We start from the raw sequence: 22649 nt of genomic DNA on the forward strand, positions 1-22649 counted from the left end.
CAAAGAGTTGTGTTTAAACTAATTTTGCTTTCCTAACACACCCCATGGATGCTACTCATCTGCACATGTCATGTTCCTCCTTGGAAATAGCAGCTGTGGAAAGTCTACATTATTTACTGAAGTAAACTGGTCTATTCTGACCACTACGCTATAGATACTCTTAAGTCTTTAGCACGTATCAATTTTATATAATGTCGTTAATTTTGCCTTCCCAGTTGACGGACAATTGATGAACCGAGCCAGGAAGAAAATATTGGGGTGGGGGGGAATATTCTAGAACTGGCATACATGTAGGTATGGTGTAGGGAATTGTAGGTATTTACAGTACTTGCCTTAGTTAAAGCTATATCTGTGTCAGATACTGAGATTGTCAGTAGGGGAAAAAATGGTATATCCATTATTACAGCAGAATTGTGTTTAGAATTCCTGATCAGCTACATTTTTCAATTGTTCAACTTCTGTATACAAATGAATATTTCTTTATCAAACATAACCACTCTGTTGAATCTCTAAGTGTTTGCTGCAGTACAGGAGCAATCTTGGCTTGTTTTAAAACTGGGTAATATCATAGAAAATTCTATTTCTTTTTCTTAAAACTGTCCATTCTTTACCAGAACTCTCAGTGTTTGTCAGGACCAAACTCAATGACCCATGATCACACTATTACATCTGTAAGGGACACCATATCTTCTCACCCCCCTGCATATATGTTGTCATTACAAGAAGGATACCAAGAACTTACTCAGGAGCAAGTGGAACATCTACGGTTTGAGCTAAACGTTATTAAAGCAAATACAAGGAACAAGAACATGGTAATATTAGCTTCTTTATCAATACAGAAAGATTGCTGTTTCATGTGGTTTGAAATAGGTATATAAATACAGGTTCTAAGTTATCACATACATGGTTATTGCTCCTGTCTTTTTTGTTTTGCATTGCAGTTAATAAGGATAAAGGAGGGTCTTTTACAGTCAAGGGGTTTTCTGTATAGCAAGTTAATTTATTAGCTTTTCTTGTGGCACATCTTAGCCTATTGACTACAGGTTGGAGACCTACTCTCAAGTCTCTGCCAATGCGACTCTATTGGGGCTGCCAAGAGGTGCATGAGAGTGATTTAATAGTCCTCTAATTTTTAAATTCTGTTTCTGTGGGGCAGCAGCCTCTCCTTTGAACACATGACTCAGACCAGAAAACTGAAAATGTGGGAACATCATGGATGCAGACCCATGTCTTTCCACTGCATGGTGAGACCGTACTGCTCCATCAGTCATGCAGTTTTCTACTTCAGTGTCATTAAAAAACATAGAAGGATATTCTGAAATGTCTTTTGATGATGTTACTCTGTCCTAAGGGGTAATATTTCAATAGGGAAATCGTCACTGTTTGTGCCGTTGTATACCTTTTAGATAAAATAAGATGGAACTTGCTCATACTGTGTTTTCCCTTTGTTTTTAAGATTGGGATTTGAAACCTAAATTGTTGAACCAGCAAGCACTTCTGCACAAGTGGCTTGATATTTTCATTTACATTAAAATATCACTTCCACATGACACTAAAATTATCACCACATTTGTATAATAAAGAACCATTCAATTGTGCAGATTTCATAGACTTACTGGTCAGAAACAGGCCATTTGGCCCATCAAGTCTGTTCCAGTGTTTTGTCCACATGAGCCACCTACTCCAATCTCCCTATCCTTTAATGTTCCTCTTTTTCAAGCAACTATATAATTCACTTTTAAAAGAATGTATGGACTTTGCTTCAACCATGTGTTTGTGGCACAGAATTCCACATTCTAACCACCCTATGTAAAGATTTTTTTCTAACCCCCCCTTTAATTCTTTTATCTTAAATTTATGCCTTCTCGTTGCTATCTCGCCAACCAGTAGAAGCCAGTTGTCATTATATACCCAATCATAATCTTTCATTAATCTTGGAGACCTATTCAATCACCCTTTCAACCTTCTCAGCTCTGGAAAAGTCCTAACTTCTCAAGTATCTCTTTGTGACTGTTACCCTCACTCCTAACAGACCATAATGAACAAGCATAAGTGATCAGAGATCATTTGTATACAGTACACCCTATGCATACAATTTAATTTACTTTCCACATGAGCAATGTTACTAAAGATAGTATGACTAGTTTTTATCAATTATATCATTCTCTAAAATTAGAAAATATTCCTCCAACAACTTTTTTCAAGTAGGGCATCATTTTTCTTATAAAAACATTCTGTTTCACTCACTATACAGTATTTCTGTCTGGTTGCTTTTGGATGCTGTATAAATAAAAACAGTATTCTTCCTTTGTAACATTCTATATTTGACACTAGGGTAAGGCTAGATAACGCAGCAGAAAACACCACAGGAATGGTATCCCTTTAAATGTATTTAATCCAGCTACTGCTTGTCATATAAAGCTCTCCTTGGCATTATTCATTCTTTTATCTAGTTCTAAATGTCACTTTGTGCTCACATCAGTTCAAGCCTCTTGCCATATTTTCTTGGTTTTCTATTTTTATGCCTGAAACAGTAATAGAAACTAATCGATCTCCTATGGTGTTGCATATGGGGAGTCCAGACCAAGAGTAACCTCTAGGTGCTTAAAGAGCAGGAGATATTTGGACAAGGGCATGCTAACATATTTCAGTCCCCATTTTAAAGACTGTCCTTATTTTTATGTAATATTTGATATCTTAATATATTTAATTTTGCATCTGTCAGCAATTCTAGTTATTCTTTTAATTATAAATATGAACATTGGCAATTTTCATTATAAAGTTGTGTAAATTTACAGCCTAAATCTCCCCCTCCCCATTGGTCCTCTGATTTTTTTAAATTCTATTTCTGTGGGGCAGTTGCCTCACATTGAACACTGATACTGAAATAAAATGATCTAATGGGGTAAGTTCAACGTTTCTACTGTTGCAGCTTATTTAGGCAATCAGCCCAGCAACCTGGTCATCCAAGGCAGAACCATAAATCAAAAAGGTTATCACCTATATAACTGTTGCAGCACTTCAAAACAAATTAATTGTGTGAAGTGCTTTTGAGAGATTTTCACTTGATAAGATACTAGAAAAATACAAATTTCTTTTATTAGTTGCCTGAGCTTATCCCTGTGTGTGGGAGATTTTGTTCAGCGACTGAACACCCTACAATATAGTAGATACCTGTATAAGATAAATCAAATTTAACACCAACTCAATCCTCTGCATCTTTCCTGCATATCAAATACTACGGCAGAGAGAAGCAGGGTTATTGTTTAATGAGGAAGCTATCTGGAATGTTAACACTTTCTGTAAATGGGAATATAATATTTAAGTACCATAACTGATGCATACTTAGTGTTCCTCCCTGACTTGCAACAATATTTTATTGTAAAATATAAATTTGGCTTATTTCTTCCATGGAACATTGTAATCATCTAATTTAGAACCTAGCTGGAGTGTCATCAGCATTATTTTATAACCAAATTGCCCCTACAGTAAATAAATTATTTCCTTAATAAAATGTTATTTTTTTATACAGCTTTATATCATAAAAATGTTCATGCTAATAAGTTATGTTTCTAATGTTATGAATTTACAAAGACCATTCATTATAGAATTACTGTACAAGTTTAAACAAAGTATGTATCAGCTGTGCATATTAAATACCAGCATTTATCAGATTCTGTTCTCATGAATCTTTCTTTCCAGGAGGGTACTTCCCACAATCAATCAGGACCCATGAACTCTTCACAATTTATTTGCCAATCCCACCTACTGACAGCACTTACAAATACAAGACCCTCTATCAGTCAGCAAGAATGGCGTAACTTCATAGAACTGTGAGTAGAAATTCTTGCTAAATTAAAACTGAAAATATAAATCATCTTTAATCTTCTACAAAAGTTCCACCGTACCACCAAATACATGGAATGATATGGTCGTCTATTTACTCTGTACTTGCCGAAAATTCAAATGAGAGCTTGCGCAACATTCCGTCAGAATAGGTGGGGAAACCAGAAATTAAGTGTCGGTCTTTGTTGATGCATTTCAAACCCCACAATTTCTAATATTAAGAGTGAGCACCTAAAAACCTGTATGATTTTAAAATGCAGCACTATTGAATGATTCTGAACAAATTTGGCCTATCATAAACAATCCAGAGAAAGCATAATTATTTACATTGTGTATATAGGATTACCAATTTTTTTACTAGTCTTTGAGGAACCCCTCACCAATTTTAGTTTGCACCTTTTTCTGCTGAGTTAAAATGTGTAAATGTTTTGAAGAGGTACCTTTCAAACAAGTACTTTGTCCAAGTTTACAAGCTTTCCTGAATTCAGCAGACTGTCAAAAGCAATACACCTTCAATAACATTTTGATCATTTCTTTGTTTTAGAATCTTGCAGCTTAGCATAAAAATTCTGCAAATTAAAAATGGTGAGGATTACTTGAACACGGGCACAAAATGGGTAATTGTTAAGTGAGATTGGAGATTGATTAAAATATACATTAGTGTAACTTAATGAAGGCTTCAACTTTATTTTACTGCTGCCCTATCACCCTAGCATCTTATTTTCTAAAGTTATGGAACTTGTTCACTTTGAATATTCTAGTTTTATGCATAAATCACCAGTATGGTTTTCATCATGGCTGTTCCACTGGTGATCTTGTTGCCTATATTACACTGAATACTTTCAGTCGTCGCCTTTGACAAGGTTTGACCCAACAACTTGTAAAAAAAAAGTTACCAAATGAGGCCTCTTACCAATTTGCTGTCACTCATCAATACTATTCATGGCTATCTAGTTCCTTCTCAAATCTCCCCATTGTTGTAGTTGATGGCTTTGCCAGATAGCTTATTCTGACTCTCTGTTTCCCATTAACTCGGAGACTTTCCAGGGCTCTATACATTTCCTGTTCATTCTGTTCCTTCATAATCAATTGCTTCCTCCACTCAATTCATCAACTTGTATAATTTTCCAAAATTCTGTACAAAGGAAAATTTGGCCAGAGGGCTGGAGGGTCACAATTGTGTCTCCCCTCCAAAAAGGGATACCCAAATAAGACAGAAAATTATCGGCCAATTGGCCCTATTCCAGTTGTTGGTAAACTACTAGGAGTGAGTTTTTATCTTCAGTGCCTGGACGGTAATCTGGTGGATCAGACTGCCCGCCTGTTGGAGAACACACCTAATTTCATTCCGTTGAAATCAGTAAGATCTAGTTCCTTTTCTCTCCAGTTTTGAAGAAGGGTCAAACCCGAAACGTCAACTCAAATTTCTCTCCACGGATGTTGCCTGACCTGCTGAGTTTTTCCAGCATTTTCTGTTGTTATTTAAGATGAAAATTGGGTTCTGCAGATGAAGATGAATATTTACTCTCGAGTCTATAAAATGGGATAAATACTAAACCGTAATCTGAACCAGTCAGCACAGATTTCTAAAAGGCATTAACATAAGAACATAAGAAATAGGAGCAGGAGTAGGCCAATCGGCCCCTCGAGCCTGCTCCGCCATTCAATAAGATCATGGCTGATCTGATCCTAACCGCCAATCCACTATCACAGAACCATCTCCTGAATCTAACAGAATTAGACACACGAAATAGGAGCAGGATCAGGTTACACGGCCCCTGGGCCCGCTCCGCTACCCACAGGGCCATGACCGATCCGAACCTAGACTCATGTCCAAATTCCTGCCCGCTCCCCGTAACCCTTAATTCCCTTTACTTCTAGGAAACTGTCTATTTCTGTTTTAAATTTATGTAATGATGTAGCTTCTACAGCTTTTGGGGCAGCATATTCCATGGACCTACCACCCTCTGAGTGAAGTAGTTCCTCCTCATCTCAGTTTTGAAAGAGCAGCCCCTTATTCTAAGACTATGCCCCCTAGTTCTAGTTTCACCCATCATCGGGAACATCTTCCCCGCATCCACCCGATCCAACCCCTTCACAATCTTATATGTTTCAATAAGATCGCCTCTCATTCTTCTGAACTCCAATGAGTAGAGTCCCAATCTACTCAACCTCTCCTCATATGTCCATCCCCTCATCCCTGGGATTAACCGAGTGAACCTTCTTTGTACTGACTCGAGAGCAAGTATGTCCTTTCTTAAGTATGGACACCAAAACTGTATGCAGTATTCCAGGTGCGGTCTCACCAATACCTTGTACAACTGAAGCAATACCTCCCTATTTTTATATTCTATCCCCCTAGCAATGAAAGCCAACATTCCATTGGCGTTCTTAATCACTTGCTGCACCTGCATACTAACCTTTTGAGTTTCGTGCACCAGGACCCCCAGATCCCTTTGTACTTCAGTACTTTCCAGTTTCTTGTCATTAAGATAATAAATTGCTCTACGATTTTTCCTGCCAAAGTGCATAACCTCACACTTTCCAGTATTGTATTCCATCTGCCAAATCTCTGCCCACTTACTTAGCCTGTCTATGTCCCCTTGCAGGTTTTTTATGTCCTCCTCACTCACTACTTTCCCTCCCATCTTAGTATCATCTGCAAACTTTGATATGTTACACTCGGTCCCCTCCTCCAAATCATTAATATAGATTGTAAAGAGTTGGGGACCCAGCACTGACCCCTGCGGAACACCACTAGTTACTGATTGCCAGTCTGAGAATGAACCATTTATTCCAACTCTCTGCCTTCTGTTAGATAGCCAATCCTCTATCCATGCCAGAATATTACCCCCAATCCCGTGATTTTTTATCTTAAGCAATAATCTTTTGTGTGGCACCTTGTCAAATGCCTTTTGGAAGTCTAAATACACTACGTCCACTGGTTCCCCTTTATCCACCCTATATGTTACTTCTTCAAAGAACTCCAGCAAATTTGTCAAACATGACTTCCCCTTCATAAAACCATGCTGACTTTGTCCTATTAAATTATGATTATCCAAATGTCCTGTTACTGTCTCCTTAATAATGGACTCCAAAATTTTACCTACCACAGATGTTAGGCTAATAGGTCTATAGTTTCCAGCCTTTTGTCGACTGCCCTTTTTAAATAAGGGTGTTACATTAGCAGTTTTCCAGTCTGCCGGGACCTTTGCCGAGTCCAGGGAGTTTTGGAAAATTATTACCAATGCATCCACAATCCCTACTGCCACTTCCCTCAAGACCCTAGGATGTAAGCCATCAGGTCCAGGTGATTTATCCGCCTTGAGTCCCATTATTTTACCGAGTACCACTTCCTTAGTGATTTTGATCGTGTTTAGCTCCTCCCCCCCCCCTTTAGCCCCCTGTTTGTCCAGTGTTGGGATATTCTTAGTGTCTTCTACTGTAAAGACTGATGTAAAATATTCAGTGTTTTTGCCATCTCCATATTTCCCACCATTAATTTCCCGGTCTCATCCTCTAAGGGACCAACATTTACTTTAGCCACCCTTTTTCTTTTTATATAACTATGAAAACTCTTACTATCTGTTTTTATATTTTTTGCTAATTTACTTTCATAATCTATCTTCCCTTTCTTAATCAATCTTTTTGTTATTTTTTGCTGTCTTTTAAAGTTTTCCCAATCCTCTATCCTCCCACTAGATTTGGCTACCTCATATGCCCTTGTTTTTAGTCGAATACTATCCTTAATTTCTTTACTTAGCCACGGATGGCTGTCTTTTCTTTTACACCCTTTTCTTCTCAGTGGAATATATTTTTTTGAAAGTTGTAAAATAACTCCTTAAATGTACACCACTGATCATGTATCGTCTTACCCTTTAATCTATTTTCCCAATCCACTCTACTCAATTCCGCTCTCATACCTTCATAGTCTCCTTTATTCAAGCTTTGCACGCTTGTTTGAGATCCAACCTTCTCACCCTCTAATTGAATTTGGAATTCAACCATGTTATGGTCACTCATTCCAAGGGGATCCTTTACTAGGACATTTTTAATTAATCCTGTCTCGTTACACAGGACCAGATCTAAGGTTGCTTGCCCCCTGGTCGGTTCAGTTACATACTGCTCAAGAAACCCATCCCTAATACACTCAATGAACTCATCCTCAAGGCAGCCCTGCCCAATTTGATTTGTCCAATTAATATGATAGTTAAAATCCCCCATAATTATAGATGTTCCCTTATTACAAGCCTCAACTATTTCCTGATTGATACCCCGTCCAACAGAATTGCCACTGTTCGGAGGCCTATAGACTACGCCCACTAGTGTTTTTTCCCCCTTATTATTCCTTACCTCCACCCAAACTGTTTCATTATCCTGATCTTTTGACCCAATATGATTTCTCTGTATTACAGTGATTCCTTCCTTTATTAACATAGCCACCCCACCTCCCCTTCCTTCCTGCCTGTCCTTCCTGATCGTTAAATAACCTGGTATGTTTAATTCCCAGGCATTGCCACCCTGCAGCCATGTTTCTGTAATGGCCACAAGATCATACCCATATGTAGTTATTTGTGCCATTAACTCGTCTATTTTGTTACAAATGCTACGTGCATTCAGATAGAGAACTTTCAAATATGTTTTGTGACACTTAGTTCCTGCTTTTGCCCTTGTCTACTAACCTTGTCAAGTTCTTTGTAGAAATAAGGAATAAAGGAAATGCAGTGGATATGGTTTTTATGGATTTTCAAGAAGCATTTGATGAGGTGACAGAGAATTCAACATTCTAACTGCTCCAAATTCATTATTTATTTCACCACAACCCTCCAGAATCTCATCGTCACCCCTTAATCTTTACAGCTATGCAGCTGTACACAATACTTTGTTATAAGGTGGTTATGGAAAGGTACAGTATAGGATTTTACTAAGATTGAAATGGGGCATTTTTTTAACTAGAGCTGAAAAGGTTAAAGGGTAACCTAATAAATTACAAAACCCTTCATGATTTTGAAACACTAAGATAAATAGTGAGTTTTATTTCCCCACTGGTCAACTACACTGTAATGAGAAAGCACACATTTAAGATGATCAGAAATATTTGGGGAGGTTAGAAAAAAAATTCTTGAGGGTAGTTAAAATGTGGAATTCTCTGCCACAAACTGTTATTGAAGCAGAATCCATAAATTATATTAAAATGGAATTAAATAGCTTCTTGGAAAAAGAGGACTATTAAATGTATGAGGAGTGAGCAGGAGTGTGGGATTAGACTAAGTGTCTCATTGCGAAAAATAACAGCACAGGCTGAATGTTTACATGCTGTAACATCCATCAGAGCTTTTGTAGTGTAATGGATGAATCACATGCCGTTCAAAGATGGGTAGACTTTCGCCTGAGCATAAAGGATTACCTGGGCAGACTTTTGACAGGGAGGATGGCACACCTGTAATGGAGCCTGTCCAATTTTTTATCCATTTAAATTAATGGAAAATCATTGGACTCCTTTCCAGGCGTGTGATCCTCCATAAACATAAAGATGAAAATCAACCCCAGTTTCTTCAGCATTCTTGCAAGTCTAACTAACTGCTATCCCTCATATTTTTGATGACTCCATTGTATCTCTGATATCAAGTGGAACTCCCATAGCTCATGCATTGCCAAAACTGCCTTTTAGTAATACAAAAGCAAAATACTGCGGATGCTGGAAATTTGAAATAAAAACAGAAAATGCTGGAATCTGCAATGCCTTTTAGTAATCTGGTTTCTCTTTCCTGCTAAATAATACTTTTCTTCTCCTCACCAATTTTAGTCTCTAAAGGCCAAATCTATCAAAGACTTGGTTATATAGACAGTCAAGATGATATGCAGTCTGAGACGGTCACCGAGTTGTTGAACATAGGTTTGCAGCCATGCTTCCCTTGTGTTTAATTCCTGATCTGAGAGTTGGAAGAAGGGGCCAAGCAAAGAAGAAATCTAACCCTCACCTGACCACATTTGTGCAAACCTGTGGCTAGTTGTAGAACAGCATTACTAGAGGCCTTTAAACAGATCGCCAGTCTCCCCTCTGCGCCACTGATTGGAAGACCAGGGAAAGTTTTTTAATTTTAAAAAAGGTGGTTTCCGCTAATATAAATATTAATGGTTCAGTTTTGGTTTTTGTCTTTTAAGGTATGATGGCTTTCGGAAATCTAGAGACAGCAAGGGGCAGAGTGGAGTCATTGTTAAGGCTGGACAGAGAGTTACTTTGGCATAAAAAATATATTTTTTAATTAAATCCTAAACTCGTATGTAAAATAAATCAAATCTGTTGCACTACTAGTACAATCTCAGACTTTTTACTTCATCAAGAATATATAGTTATCTGAAGTGGACTAGAAACTGAAGTTAATTTTAAAGAATGTATTTTACAAGGTGAAGTATGTCAATTATGCTTGAAACTGTGATTGACTAACTCCATTATGTTCCTATCATAGCTGCTATAATTAAAAAGACACATGTACTTTTTATAGAGTAATATGTGCAACACTATTTATTGAGCTTGTAATACAAACTGATTACTTTTGCAAAAAAATTGTAATTAAATGCTTTATGTTTATTGTGTTTTTGCCAATTAATTTGACACTTTGGTTGTCAAACAAATTTCACCATTGAGTAAAACGCCAGTTTGAGTTCAGTATGCAGACAACGCTTGCGTCTGCGCACACTCTGAGGTCGAACAACAAACCATTGTTAACACCTTCACCAAAGCATACGAGAGCATGGGCCTTACACTAAACATCCGTAAGACAAAGGTCCTCTACCAACCTGCCCCCGCCACACAGTACTGCCCCCCGATTATCAAAATCCATGGCAAGGCCTTGGATAACGTGGACCACTTTCCATACCTCGAGAGCCTACTGTCAACAAGGGCAGACGTCGATGACGAAGTCCAACACCTCCTTCAGTGTGCCAGTGCAGCCTTCGGTCGCCTGAGGGAGAGAGTGTTTGAAGACCAGGACCTCAAACCTGGCACCAAGTTCATGGTCTACAGAGCAGTAGTAATACCCGCTCTCCTGTATGCCTCAGAGACATCAACCATATACAGCAGGCACCTTAAAGCACTGGAGAGGTACCACCAACGCTACCTCCAAGATCCTGCAAATTCATTGGCAGGATAGGCGCACCAATGTCCGTGTTCTCGCTCAAGCCAACATCCCCAGCATCGAAGCTTTGACCACGCTCGATCAGCTCCGATGGACGGGTCACATTGTCCGCATGCCTGATACGAGACTCCCAAAACAAGCGCTCTACTCGGAGCTCCGACACGGCAAGAGAGCCCCAGGTGGGCAGAGGAACCACTTCAAGGACACCCTCAAAGCCTCTTTGGAAAAAGTGCAACATCCCCACCAACACCTGGGAATCTCTAGCCCAAGACCGCATAAAGTGGAGGAGAAGCATCCGGGAAGGCGACGAATACCTCGAGTCTCTTCGCCGGGAGCAAGCGGAAGCCCAGCGCAAGCAGCGCACGTCAACCCAAGCACCCCACCCATCTGCCCCTTCAGCCACTGTCTGCCTCACCTGTGACAGAGACTGTAGGTCCCGCATTGGACTCATTAGTCACCTGAGAACTCATTTTTAATGTGGAAGCAAGTCATCCTTGGTTCTGAGGGACTGCCTCAGAAGAAGAAGTTGTTTGAGTTTATAATCTTATACACAGCAGACTGCAGAGCTACATTGACAGAAGTCAGAGAGTAGGTTAATAGTCTGCCAGCTGCACAAGAGGCAACATGTATAAGTAAACAGAAAAGTGCTTCCCTATTCAAAACACTTGGAAAATTTTAACATTTACTTAACTTTAGAATACTGGTCATTCTTTCTCCTTTTGTAAGCTGTTTAGTTATGAATCCAAGAGTCAGGACCATAATTCCAAAAAAAAAAATCTTTATTCACACTTGAGTCTAATATGAAGACAAGCTGTGAACAATGTTGCTTTGTGGCACGGTCAGTCCCAAGTACAGAATTCTGTCAGTGTGAGAAATGTTTTGCTGGAAAGTAACAGCGCTAAGGAATCTAGAAATGCCCTATACTACTATGATGTGCCTCCAAGTTACCATGGTACATATCTTCAGAGAAAACATGACTGATCAGAAAATGTGTAAGCTTGACCCAAGATATCACTGACAAAGATATAACTGCATCTATTTTTTTCTAATTTTATAAATATTGCAGTGAAGCTAAACTAAGCCCAAGTGGAAATTTTAAAGCAAGTGCACCTGAGAAGATTTTTCATATTTCAGATGTGTATCATTATTTTATTCATTTGTCCTCTACAGATTGCCATCTGTGTTTTTACTGTTAGCAGCCCTGGTCTGTCACTATATACAATGCCTCATTTCCTGCTATTCTCTCCCATTCACTTCTCAATATTCAATATAGCTTCAACACTGTTATCTGGACATAGATTGCCAATAAGTCTGTTGCAATGACAATTGGTTAGAATTTATTTACAGCAACATTCTGGAACAACACTTGCAGAAGCAGTAAGAGTATGGTAGAAATAGGTTTTAGCAGTATTTATTTAGTGTAACAAAGTAGCAGTACAACTTTAAGTTTTTTTATGACTTGAACTGCATATTCGTATCCATGGAGTTTGAAGTGCTGATTTTCCACTTGGAGCCTATTACAAGTTTTGAGTCTGCCACAATTGCTTGGGTATGGCAGTGCTGGTCACTCCCATAAGGAGGCCAAGTATCTTGCATTCAGGGGTGTGCCAGTACCTAATTATATGATACTATAACCCAGCAGGGTAACAATAGTGCTCTGAACTGGACCTAGTGGCCTGGAGTTTCCTGGCGGAGCAGGCTCGAGGGGCCGAATGGCCTACTCCTGCTCCTATCTTCTAGGTTTCCTCTAGGTTGCGTTGGTTTTTTCAGCCAAACCAGCACAAAAGATCAAGGAATTACAAGTGCAAATCGAGTTTCCACACTCTTCTGAGCTAGTTTAAAAAGCATTGCATCTTCGAGAAGGCTCTTAAAATTAAGCTTTTTTTAAAAAGGCGCAAGGACACTAATAGGCACCTAAGAAACTGACTACTATACACCAATAAATCGTTCTGCTTTTAATTTAAAAAGTAATTGTCAGTGATTTGAAATCAGGTTACATGTAGGTGGTGGACTAGACACTTGTATTAAAAATGCTTGTTTTGTGATAAACCTATTTTGAGCTATATCAAAACTGCACCAGGTTACCACTCTTTAAATAAATCAAGGTAAATATATCGAGGAATATTTTTTACATTCTAAAACACTACCCGATTGTGCTGGTTCATGGAAGATTTTGCATTCAGCAATATGCAAATGAGTGAGCAGAAACAAGCCAGAAAAAAACACTTTGGAAAATTAGCCAGTTGAGATTAAAGCAGAAACTCTGCCCCAATATCTTTCTTTGAGGGCAGTCCGAGAAAGATTTGGTGCGCCGAGGTCAGCTATAAATTGCTTTATTTTACTGACAGTAAATGCATGCACAGAGTAACGGATGTACTCAAATCTCAACTTGATTAAACTAACTTAAGAAATTCTCAAACAAGAAAAATAAAAATGTACAGGAAACTTTGTGCTATCCGGCACCCATGGGACCGAGCTACTGCTGTTTTTTTAAAAGCTCCGGATAGACCAGCGTCAATGTTATCAGATAGGAGCTTTTCATCGCAGTATCTGACCACAAACACTGTTGCTCAGCAACAGCTTGTAAACACTCGGCCAGTGGCTTGGAAGCATCTCTGAAGCTGTTGCTAAGATACAGAGACGCTTTCTAGAGCCTGCCGTGTCTGACCACAAACACTGTTGCTCAGCAACAGCTTGTAAACACTCGGCCCAGTAGCTTGGAAGCGTCTCTGAAGCTGTTGCTAAGCGACAAAGACGCTTTCCAGAGCCTGCCTGTGAAAAGAATGCTAGGAGAAAAAAAAACCTAACCAAAACGGCTGCTGATTTCTGCCGTTGGATCAAAGTTGCCAGACATTCAACCTCCGGATAGCTCAAAGTTTCCTGTACCACAAAGAAAAGACTTGCATTTATATAGTGCCTGATGATCTCTGGACATTCCAAAGCACTTCACAGCCAATGTGGTAATTTAAGTGTAGTTACTGTTGTACTGTAGGGAACGTGGCAGCCATTTTGTGCACAATGCCCAAATAATTTGTTTTACTGATGTTGGTTGAGGGATAAATGTCATCCAGGACACCGGGAGAACTCACCTGCACTTCTGCGAATAGTGCCGTGGGATTGCTTCTGTCCACCCAAGAGGGTAGATGGGGACTCGGTTTAACCTCACATCCAACAGTGCAGCATTCCCTCAGTACTGCACACAAATCTCGGCATAGATTATGTGCTCAAGTTTCTGGAATGGGATTTGAACCAAACAACCATCTGACCCTATTAACAGATTAACTTCTAGTCAGCCTTCTGGTTCTCTGTTTAAAGTGCATATGTTTCCCCATGGTAAGCCAGGCTTCCTCCTCAGACCAAGATGGCTCACTTGACTCTTCATGTGTTCTATATTCCTTTCCTTTGTGTACCATGGGGAAGGGCTATCCCTCTGTCTCCTTCCCCAATCAGCGATTCACCAGCAGGCTACCTCGTGCCTGTCCTTAGGATGCTGTGTTCAAAGAAAATGTGCTATTCTCAAAATGAATAAGGGGCATCCTGGCTTAACAGGCCTGGAATGATACAATTGATCTTTGTTGTATCAATTGGCAATAAACTGTGAGCTGCAATATTCCACAAAGTAGCTTATCTGGCTTTAATACACATCAATATCTGCAGCCTGTGACTTCATATAAAAAAAATGCATAAATGCACTTTCTTTTAAAAGCACAACATGTCTACTTCATTCACAAATCCTTTACAGCAGGACATCACCAACCACCCCACCCCCAAGACAGGAATCTTTCAGCATGCTTGTTGTGCATCATATTTTCGTTCTGCTAAAATTCTTGGATTTTGCACTGTTATCATCGATCACAGTTCAAGAGTGTAAGAACATAAGAAATAAGAGCAGGAGTAGGCCATATGACCCCTCGAGCCTGCTCCGCCATTCAATAAGATCATGGCTGATCATCAACCTCCACTCCACTTTCCCGCCTGCTCTCCATATCCCTCGATTCCCCTAGAGTCCAAATATCTCAGCCTTGAATATACTCAAAGACTCAGCAGTCACAGCTCTCTGGGGCAGAGAATTCCAAAGATTCACAACCCTTTGAATGAAGAAATTCCTCCTCATCTCGGTCTTAAATGGCCTACCCCTTATCCTGAGACTATGGCCTCTAGTTCTAGACACTCCAGCCAGGGGAAACAACCTCTCAGCATCTACCCTGTCAATCCCCTTCAGAATCTTATATGTTTCAATGAGATCACCTCTCATTCTTCTAAACTCCAGAGAGTATGGGCCCATTCTACTTGATCTCTCCTCATAGGACAGCCCTCTCATCCCAGGAATCAATCTAGTGAACCTTCGTTGCACTGCCTCCAAGGCAAATATATCCTTCCTTAGATAAGGAGACCAAAACTGTGCACAGTACTCCAGGTGTGGTCTCACCAAGGCCCTGTACAATTGTAGCAAGACTTCCTTACTCTTATACGCCAACCCCCTTGCAATAAAGGCCAATATGCCATTTGCCTTCCTTATTGCTTGCTGTACCTGCATGCTAGCTTTCTGTGTTTCTTGCACGAGGACACCCAAATCTCTCTGAACACCAACATTTGAAAGTTTCTCACCATTTAAAAAATATTGTTTTTCTATTCCTACCAAAATGAATAACCTCAGATTTCCCTACATTATACTCCATCTGCCAGCTTACTGCCCACTCACTTAGTCTATCTATATCCCTTTACAGACCCTTTATGTTCTCACAGCTTACTGTCCCACCTAGCTTTATCATCAACAAACTTGGATACATTACACTCGGTCACTTCATCTAGGTCATTAATATAGATTGTAAATAACTGAGGCCCTGACACTGAACCTTGCGGCACCCCACTAGTTACAGCCTGCCAACCTGAAAAAGATCCGTTTATCCCTACTCTCTGTTTTCTGTCCATTAACCAATCCTCTATCCGTGTTACTATATTACCCATAACCCCATGAACCCTAATCTGTGTAATAACCTTTTATGTGGCACCTTATTGAATGCCTTTTGGAAATCCAAATATACTACATCCACTGGTTCCCCTTTATCTACCCTGCGAGTTACATCCTCAAAAAACTCTAAATTTGTCAAACATGATTTCCCTTTCATAAAACCATGTTGACTCTGCCTAATCAGGTTATGATTTTCTAAGTACCCTGATACCACTTCCTCAATAATGGATTCCAGCATTTTCCCGACAACCGATGTCAGGCTAACTGGCCTGTAATTACCTGTTTTTTTTTCTCCCTCCTTTCTTGAATAGCAGTGTTACATTTGCGACCTTCCAATCTGCTGGGACCATTCTAGAATCTAGGGAATTTTGGAAGATCACAACCAATGTATCCACTACCTCTTCATCCACCTCTTTTAGAACCCTAGGATGTAGGCCGTCAGGTCCAGGGGATTTGTTGGCTTTTAGTCCCATTAGTTTCTCGAGTTCTTTTTCTCTTAAGTTCCTCACCCTCATTAGACCCTTGGTTCCCCACCATTTTTGGTATGCTTTTTGTGTCTTCTACTGTGAAGACAGATACAAAATATTTGTTTAACATTTCTGCCATTTCTGTAGTGTCCGAGGATCAATAATACTCGGACTGCAGGAGAACAATAAAACAGGTATTTACTGAACAGAGAGTAATTCAAGACTGAAATACAGAAGCCTGCTATGGCTTAATATACAGGGGTGGTCACTGCCGGTACTGCAGTATAGAATCAGTTCTCTTAAAAGGCACATACACAACAATTCCTCCCCTCTTAGATAAACAGTACATAACATTAATTTAACAACTAAATAATAACTAATTACAATTACAATTTTCTCTGTACTATATACATCAACTGAAATAATCATTTATAAGTTCAGTCTTTGAGGAGGCTTCCTGATCCTGACTGGATAGTGCCTTTCTCGAGTATCCTGTTCTTGTGGCGGAGTTGATTCTGGCTCATTGTCATTGGTTGGTTCGTCAGCTTCCAATACCACTGCTTCTGAGGTAGACGCAATCTGTACTTCGGGTTGATTACCAGGTGCACCTGCTCGTGGTATGGCTTTGGCTTGTTCCTGTGACTCTAGAATCTGGTCAGCATGCCGTCTCACGATGCTCTCTCCAACATCCACTGTGTACATTAGTGGTCCCTGCTGTGTGCATATCATGCCTGGCTGCCATTTTTCTGTCCGGTAGTCACGGGCCAAGACTGGTTGCCCTATCTTGAAGCTCCTGGTTGGCTTCTCATTTATGTGCTGGAATTGCTTATCCTCAACATCTCGTCTTATGTTTGGTTTGAGCAAATCCAGGCGACATCTTAGCCTTCGGTTGAAGAACATTATGGCTGGAGTTTGGTTGGTGACTGCATGTGTCGCATTCCGGTAAGCAAACAAGAAATTATCCACCTTGTGTTGTAGTGGTATGTCGTCATTATGCATTGCCTTTATTGCCTTTTTAAAGGTCTGAACAAACCTTTCAGCCAATCCATTTGTGGCTGGATGATATGGGGCAGATGTGTAATGCTTCACCCCATTATTCCTCAGAAACCTCCGGAAATCCTCTGACACAAACTGTGCCCCATTGTCGGAGCAAATCTGTTCTGGCAAGCCATTCCTGGCGAAGATGGTCCGTAGGACTGCAGTAGTTTTCTCCGTGGTGGTGGAGGACATTTTTATGACCTCTGGCCATTTCGAATGGGCGTCCACAGCGATTAGAAACATTGAGTCCATAAATGGACCAGCAAAACCAATGTGTACCCGTTGCCATGGAGATGAGGGCCACTCCCATGGATGTAGCAGGGCCTGTGGTGGAGCATTTTGGACCTTCTGGCATCCTGTGCATCTCTTGGTCATATCCTCGATTTCTTTATCGATTCCCGGCCACCACACAAACGCCCTGGCTAGGCTCTTCATTTTTACCCCTCCCAGATGACCCTCATGAAGCTCATTGAGCACTCTATCCTTCAATTTGGGTGGAATTACCACTCGGGATCCACACATCAAGGTCCCCCGGCACACTGACAGCTGTTCTCTCCTTGGCGAGAATGCTGGCAACAGTGAGTCGCCATGTGCTGGCCATCCCTTCACCGTCAAATCATAGACCCGAGAGAGTGTCGGGTCATTTTGGGTTTACTTCTCTATACTTGAGTTTGTAACAGGTAGACATTCGACTATGGTTGCATGGAATATCTCAACAAGGTCCACTGCAGGTGCTTCCTCTACCATAGGCAACGGTAGGTGCGACAGCCCATCAGCGTTTCCATGCTGTTTCGTACCCTTGTACTCTATGTCGTACTGATGTGCCCCTAGAAAAAGTGACCATCTTTGCAGCCGTTGCGCCGTCATCACCGGAACGCCCTTCTTTGGGTTAAAAATGGAGACCAGGGGCTGATGATCAGTCAGTAGGGTGAATTTCTGCCCGTGCAGATAGTGATTGAACTTCTTCACCCCCCACACCAGGCTGAGGGTCTCCCTGTCAATCTGGGCGTAGTTACGCTTGGCTGAGGTTAACGGGCGCGACGCAAAGGCTGTTGGCCTCTCTGAACCATAAGGGAATTTGTGTGACAGCACCGCTCCGATGTCGTAGGGAGACGCATCACATGCTAACCGAATCAGTAGTGTTGGATTGTAGTGGGTCAATACTTCTTTTGAAGTGATTAGGCATTTACATTTCTGAAAGGCACGCTTACACTCATCACTCCATTTCCATGTTACTCCAGTTTGCAGTAGGGCGTTCAGTGGGTGCAGAATTGTAGCTAAATTCGGCAAGAACTTATGGTAGTAGTTCACCAACCCGAGGAACGACCACAGTTGCGACACATTTTCCGGTGCTGGAGCCTTGACTACAGCCTCAATCTTGTCCGGCGACTTATGCAACCCTTCCGCATCAATCATGTGGCCACAATACGAGATTTGTCTCCTGAAGAACTCGCATTTGGGGCGGTTGGCTCGTAGCCCATATTCCTGTAATCTCATGAGCACCTGCTCCAGGTTGGCAAGGTGTTCACTGTCATTTTTGCCTGTAACCAAGATGTCGTCCAAATAACACTGGGTCCCCGGGATCCCTTGCAGGACTTGTTGCATCGCCCTCTGCCAAATAGCCGGGGCTGATGCTACCCCGAATACCAGTCGATTGTACTGGTAAAGGCCTTTGTGAGTGTTTATCGTGAGGTATTTCCTAGATGCCTCTTCCACCTCCATTTGTGGATATGCTTGGGCCAGATCAATCTTTGTAAAGCGTTTCCCTCCAGATAGTGAGGCGAAAATATCTTCTATCCGTGGAAGTGGATATTGTACTGTGTGCAGGACTGGGTTCACAGTTACCTTGAAGTCCCCACAGATGCGAACCCTCTTCGGTTCCCCAGGCGTGCTGCTCAATGATTTCTTCATGACAGGAACGATGGGTGTGGCCCACTCGCTCCAGTCCACTTTGGACAGCACACCCGAATGCTCTAGACTCTCCAGCTCTGCTTCAACGGCTGGGCAGATCGCGTACGGTACCGGTCTGGCCTTAAAAAATTTTGGGTTTGCGTTATCTTCGATTTTTATCGTTGCCGTTACTCCTTTTAGAGTCCCAAGTCCTTGTTGGAACACCTCTTTTGCGTCAGTTAGAATATTTGACAGTCATCCAGGTGTGACGTCATCATCCTTTTTATCAGTCACAGTTAGCACCTGAATGGAATGCCAATCCAATTGTATTTTTCGGATCCATTCACGTCCCAATAATGGTGGTCCTCCATCTGGTAGTATATATAGATACAGTTTCTGTGTTTCCTTGCCGTTGTATTCAACTGGCACCCTTATTTTTCCTCTGGGGTAGACTTTTTGCCCCGTGTATGTCTTCAATACAATGGACGTGTCCTTCAAGGGTATGTGTGAGAATAGCCGCTCATAGGATCAGCCCTAACTGTTATGAATCGACGATCCTGTGTCCAATTCCATCTTTACTGGGGACCCTGCTATCATGAGGGTGACCCAAATGGTTCGGTGATCCTCCTTTGCGATCACGTTGTGTAACTTTAGACAACTTAGTCTCCTGCTCCCGGAGTCCTTATCACTCTCCTGATCTTCCGAACTATTGTCTGTCAATTTCTTTACTTTCTTGTACTTTTCCTTCGTAGTTCTTGTAGTGTTGGTTTTCTTTCCCAACCTGCAGACTCTTGCTATGTGTCCCATTTTCCCACATTGCCTGCATACTTTGTCCTTAACCCAGCAGTCCTTCTGACCATGGGTTGTTCTGCTGCAGCGATAGCACTTTTCTGCTCCATACGCCATTTCGTTAGCGCTGTATTCCTGTGGTTTCTGTTGTATTTCCGCAGCTCCCCGTGCTGCTGCTTTGTAGGATACTGCCACGCTGAAAGCCTGTTCTAGCGTCAGGTCCTTTTCCGAAAGTAGTCGTTTCTGGGTTCCTTCACTCTGGAGCCCGCAGACAAACTTATCCCGCAAGGTGTCTGCCAGTCCTGCTCCGAACTGGCAGTGCTTCGATAACTTGCGTAGTTCCGTAAGATAGTCAGCATTGTTCTCATCTTTGTGCTGGTTTCTTTTATGGAACTTGAATCTTTCTGCTATCAGCAGCGGTTTAGGTGTTCCTGTAAGATATTAACAATCTCTTCAAAACTTTTCTCCATTGGTTTAGCTGGGGTAATTAAATTCCGCAATAGGCTGTACGTTCTTGCGCCCATCAAATTTAATAATACCGACACCTTCTTTCCATTGGCCACCTCATTGGCATTGCAGTACACTTCAATTCTTTCCACATACGTGGTCGAGTCTTCTACCTCGTTGTCGAATCTTCTACCTCGTTGTCGAAAGCAGTGATACTGCCACTCTTCGGCATCTTGGGTGATTTAAAATGGCGCCTCCCGCGCTTTTCCTTCTTCCCCTTGCTGCCACGCTGCTCCTAACGTTCTACAGGGTGATGGCGGTGACCCGCGGCTTCGGCGCGTCTCACTTTTCCTTCCCCGCGTTCTATCCTCTCCACGCTGCCCTGTTCTTGAGCACCGACCATGCCCTGTGTGCTCCACCCTCTCTCTCTCTTCCTCCCGACAACGCTGCACGGCCCCTTTGCAGAGCTGCTTGATCGAGCCCGCCGCAGTCCGGAAGGGTCAGCGCACTACTTGCTACCAGCACGACTTGCTGGAACACCTCGATTGGGGAGCCAGGCCCAGCTCTCCACAGCCTCCCCTGCAACTCTCCGATGGATCCCTGGGCGGTCGACGCCCGCCGTTCTGACTTCGACCTCCAAGAAGCTTCTCTTCAGGGAAAAGATCCCCGTGAGGTGATGCAGTATTGCAGGTGAGTTCAAACCTGCCCGTCGCCAGTGTAGTGTCCGAGGATCAATAATACTCAGACTGCAAGAGAACAATAAAACAGGTATTTACTGGAGAGAGTAATTCAAGACTGAAATACAGAAGCCTGCTTTGGCTTTATATACAGGGGTGGTCACTGCCGGTACTGCAGTATAGAATCAGTTCTTCTCTTAAAGGCACATACACAACAATTTCCTTATTCCCCATAATAATTTCTCCTGTCTCGGCCTCTAAGGGACCAACGTTTACTTTTGCTATTCTCTTCCTTTTCACATACTTGTAGAAGCTCTTACGATCTGCTTTTTTATTTCTTGCTAGTTTTCTCTCATTCTATTTTTTCCCTTTTTTATAATTTTTTTGGTCAACCTTTGCTGGTTTCTGATACTCTCCCAATCCTCAGGCTTACTATTATTCTTTGCAACATTATAAGCTTCTTCTTTCAATCTATTGCTATCTTTAACTTCTTTAGTTAGCCATGGTTGAATCACTTTTCTCATGGAGTTTTTGTTTCTCAATGGAATGTATTTTGAGAATTATGAAATATTTCTTTAAATGCTACCCACTGCTTATCTACCGCAATACCTTTTAATCTATTTTTCCAATCTCCCTTATCCAACTCGCCCCCTCATACCTATGTCATTGCCTTTATTTAAGTTTAAGACTCTAGTTTTGGACTTAGGCAAGTCACTCTCAAAATTAACGTGAAATTCTATCATATTATGATCACTCTGCCCCAGAGGATCCTTTACTATGAGATTGCTAATTAACCCTGTCTCATTACACAGTACAAGATCTAAGATAGACTGTTCCCTGGTTTGTTCCATTACATATTGTTCTAGGAAACTGTCCCAAATGCACTCCATGAACTCGTCCTCCAGACTACCTTTGCCAATTTGATTTGTCCAGTCTATATGAAGATTAAAGTCCCCTAAGATTATTACATTACCTTTGTTGCAAGCTCCTACTATTTCTTGATTAATATTCTGCCCAATGCTCCAGCTACTGTTAAGGGGGCTTATATACTACTACCAGTGTTTTCTGCTTCTTGATATTCCTTGGCCTAGAAATTCAGTGCCCTTAGCGCCGATTTTGCGGCGCTAGAGGGCCTAGCGCTGCAATTGGCGCCGGTTCCTAAATTGCCTGGGGCCCTTCCGCCGCGGTAGACCGGTAGCGCTGCGCCGGCACCGATGATGTCATCGGTGTGCGCAGCGTCCCGGTTGCCGTGGTAACCCGGCCCCAAGCCGAAATTCAGTTGCGCCCGCCTCGCCCGTGGCAGGCGCAACTAAGACTCTGGCAACAGAGTCTTCCCCCAGTTTGCGCCGGCGCATAAAGGTGGAGCGGCGGCCGGCCGCGTTCC

General features: G+C 41.6%; 1 protein-coding gene across 1 annotated transcript in view; it reads left to right on the forward strand.

Annotated features, from left to right (window-relative positions):
• The window catches only part of pex1 (peroxisomal biogenesis factor 1), a 76144-nt gene extending 65706 nt beyond the window's left edge, over positions 1-10438 (forward strand). The window contains exons 22-24 of the mRNA XM_085988498.1: positions 615-812; positions 3703-3833; positions 10012-10438. Coding sequence (XP_085844624.1) covers positions 615-812; positions 3703-3833; positions 10012-10096 — 414 coding nt within the window. The 3' untranslated portion in view covers positions 10097-10438. The remainder of the gene's footprint in view (positions 1-614; positions 813-3702; positions 3834-10011) is intronic.
• The last annotated feature ends 12211 nt before the right edge of the window (positions 10439-22649 follow it).

This window comes from Somniosus microcephalus, chromosome 5 (genome assembly GCF_052327205.1).
Source record: "Somniosus microcephalus isolate GS21.2 chromosome 5, FLI_Smic_1.0, whole genome shotgun sequence".
NCBI classification, from domain to species: domain Eukaryota; kingdom Metazoa; phylum Chordata; class Chondrichthyes; order Squaliformes; family Somniosidae; genus Somniosus; species Somniosus microcephalus.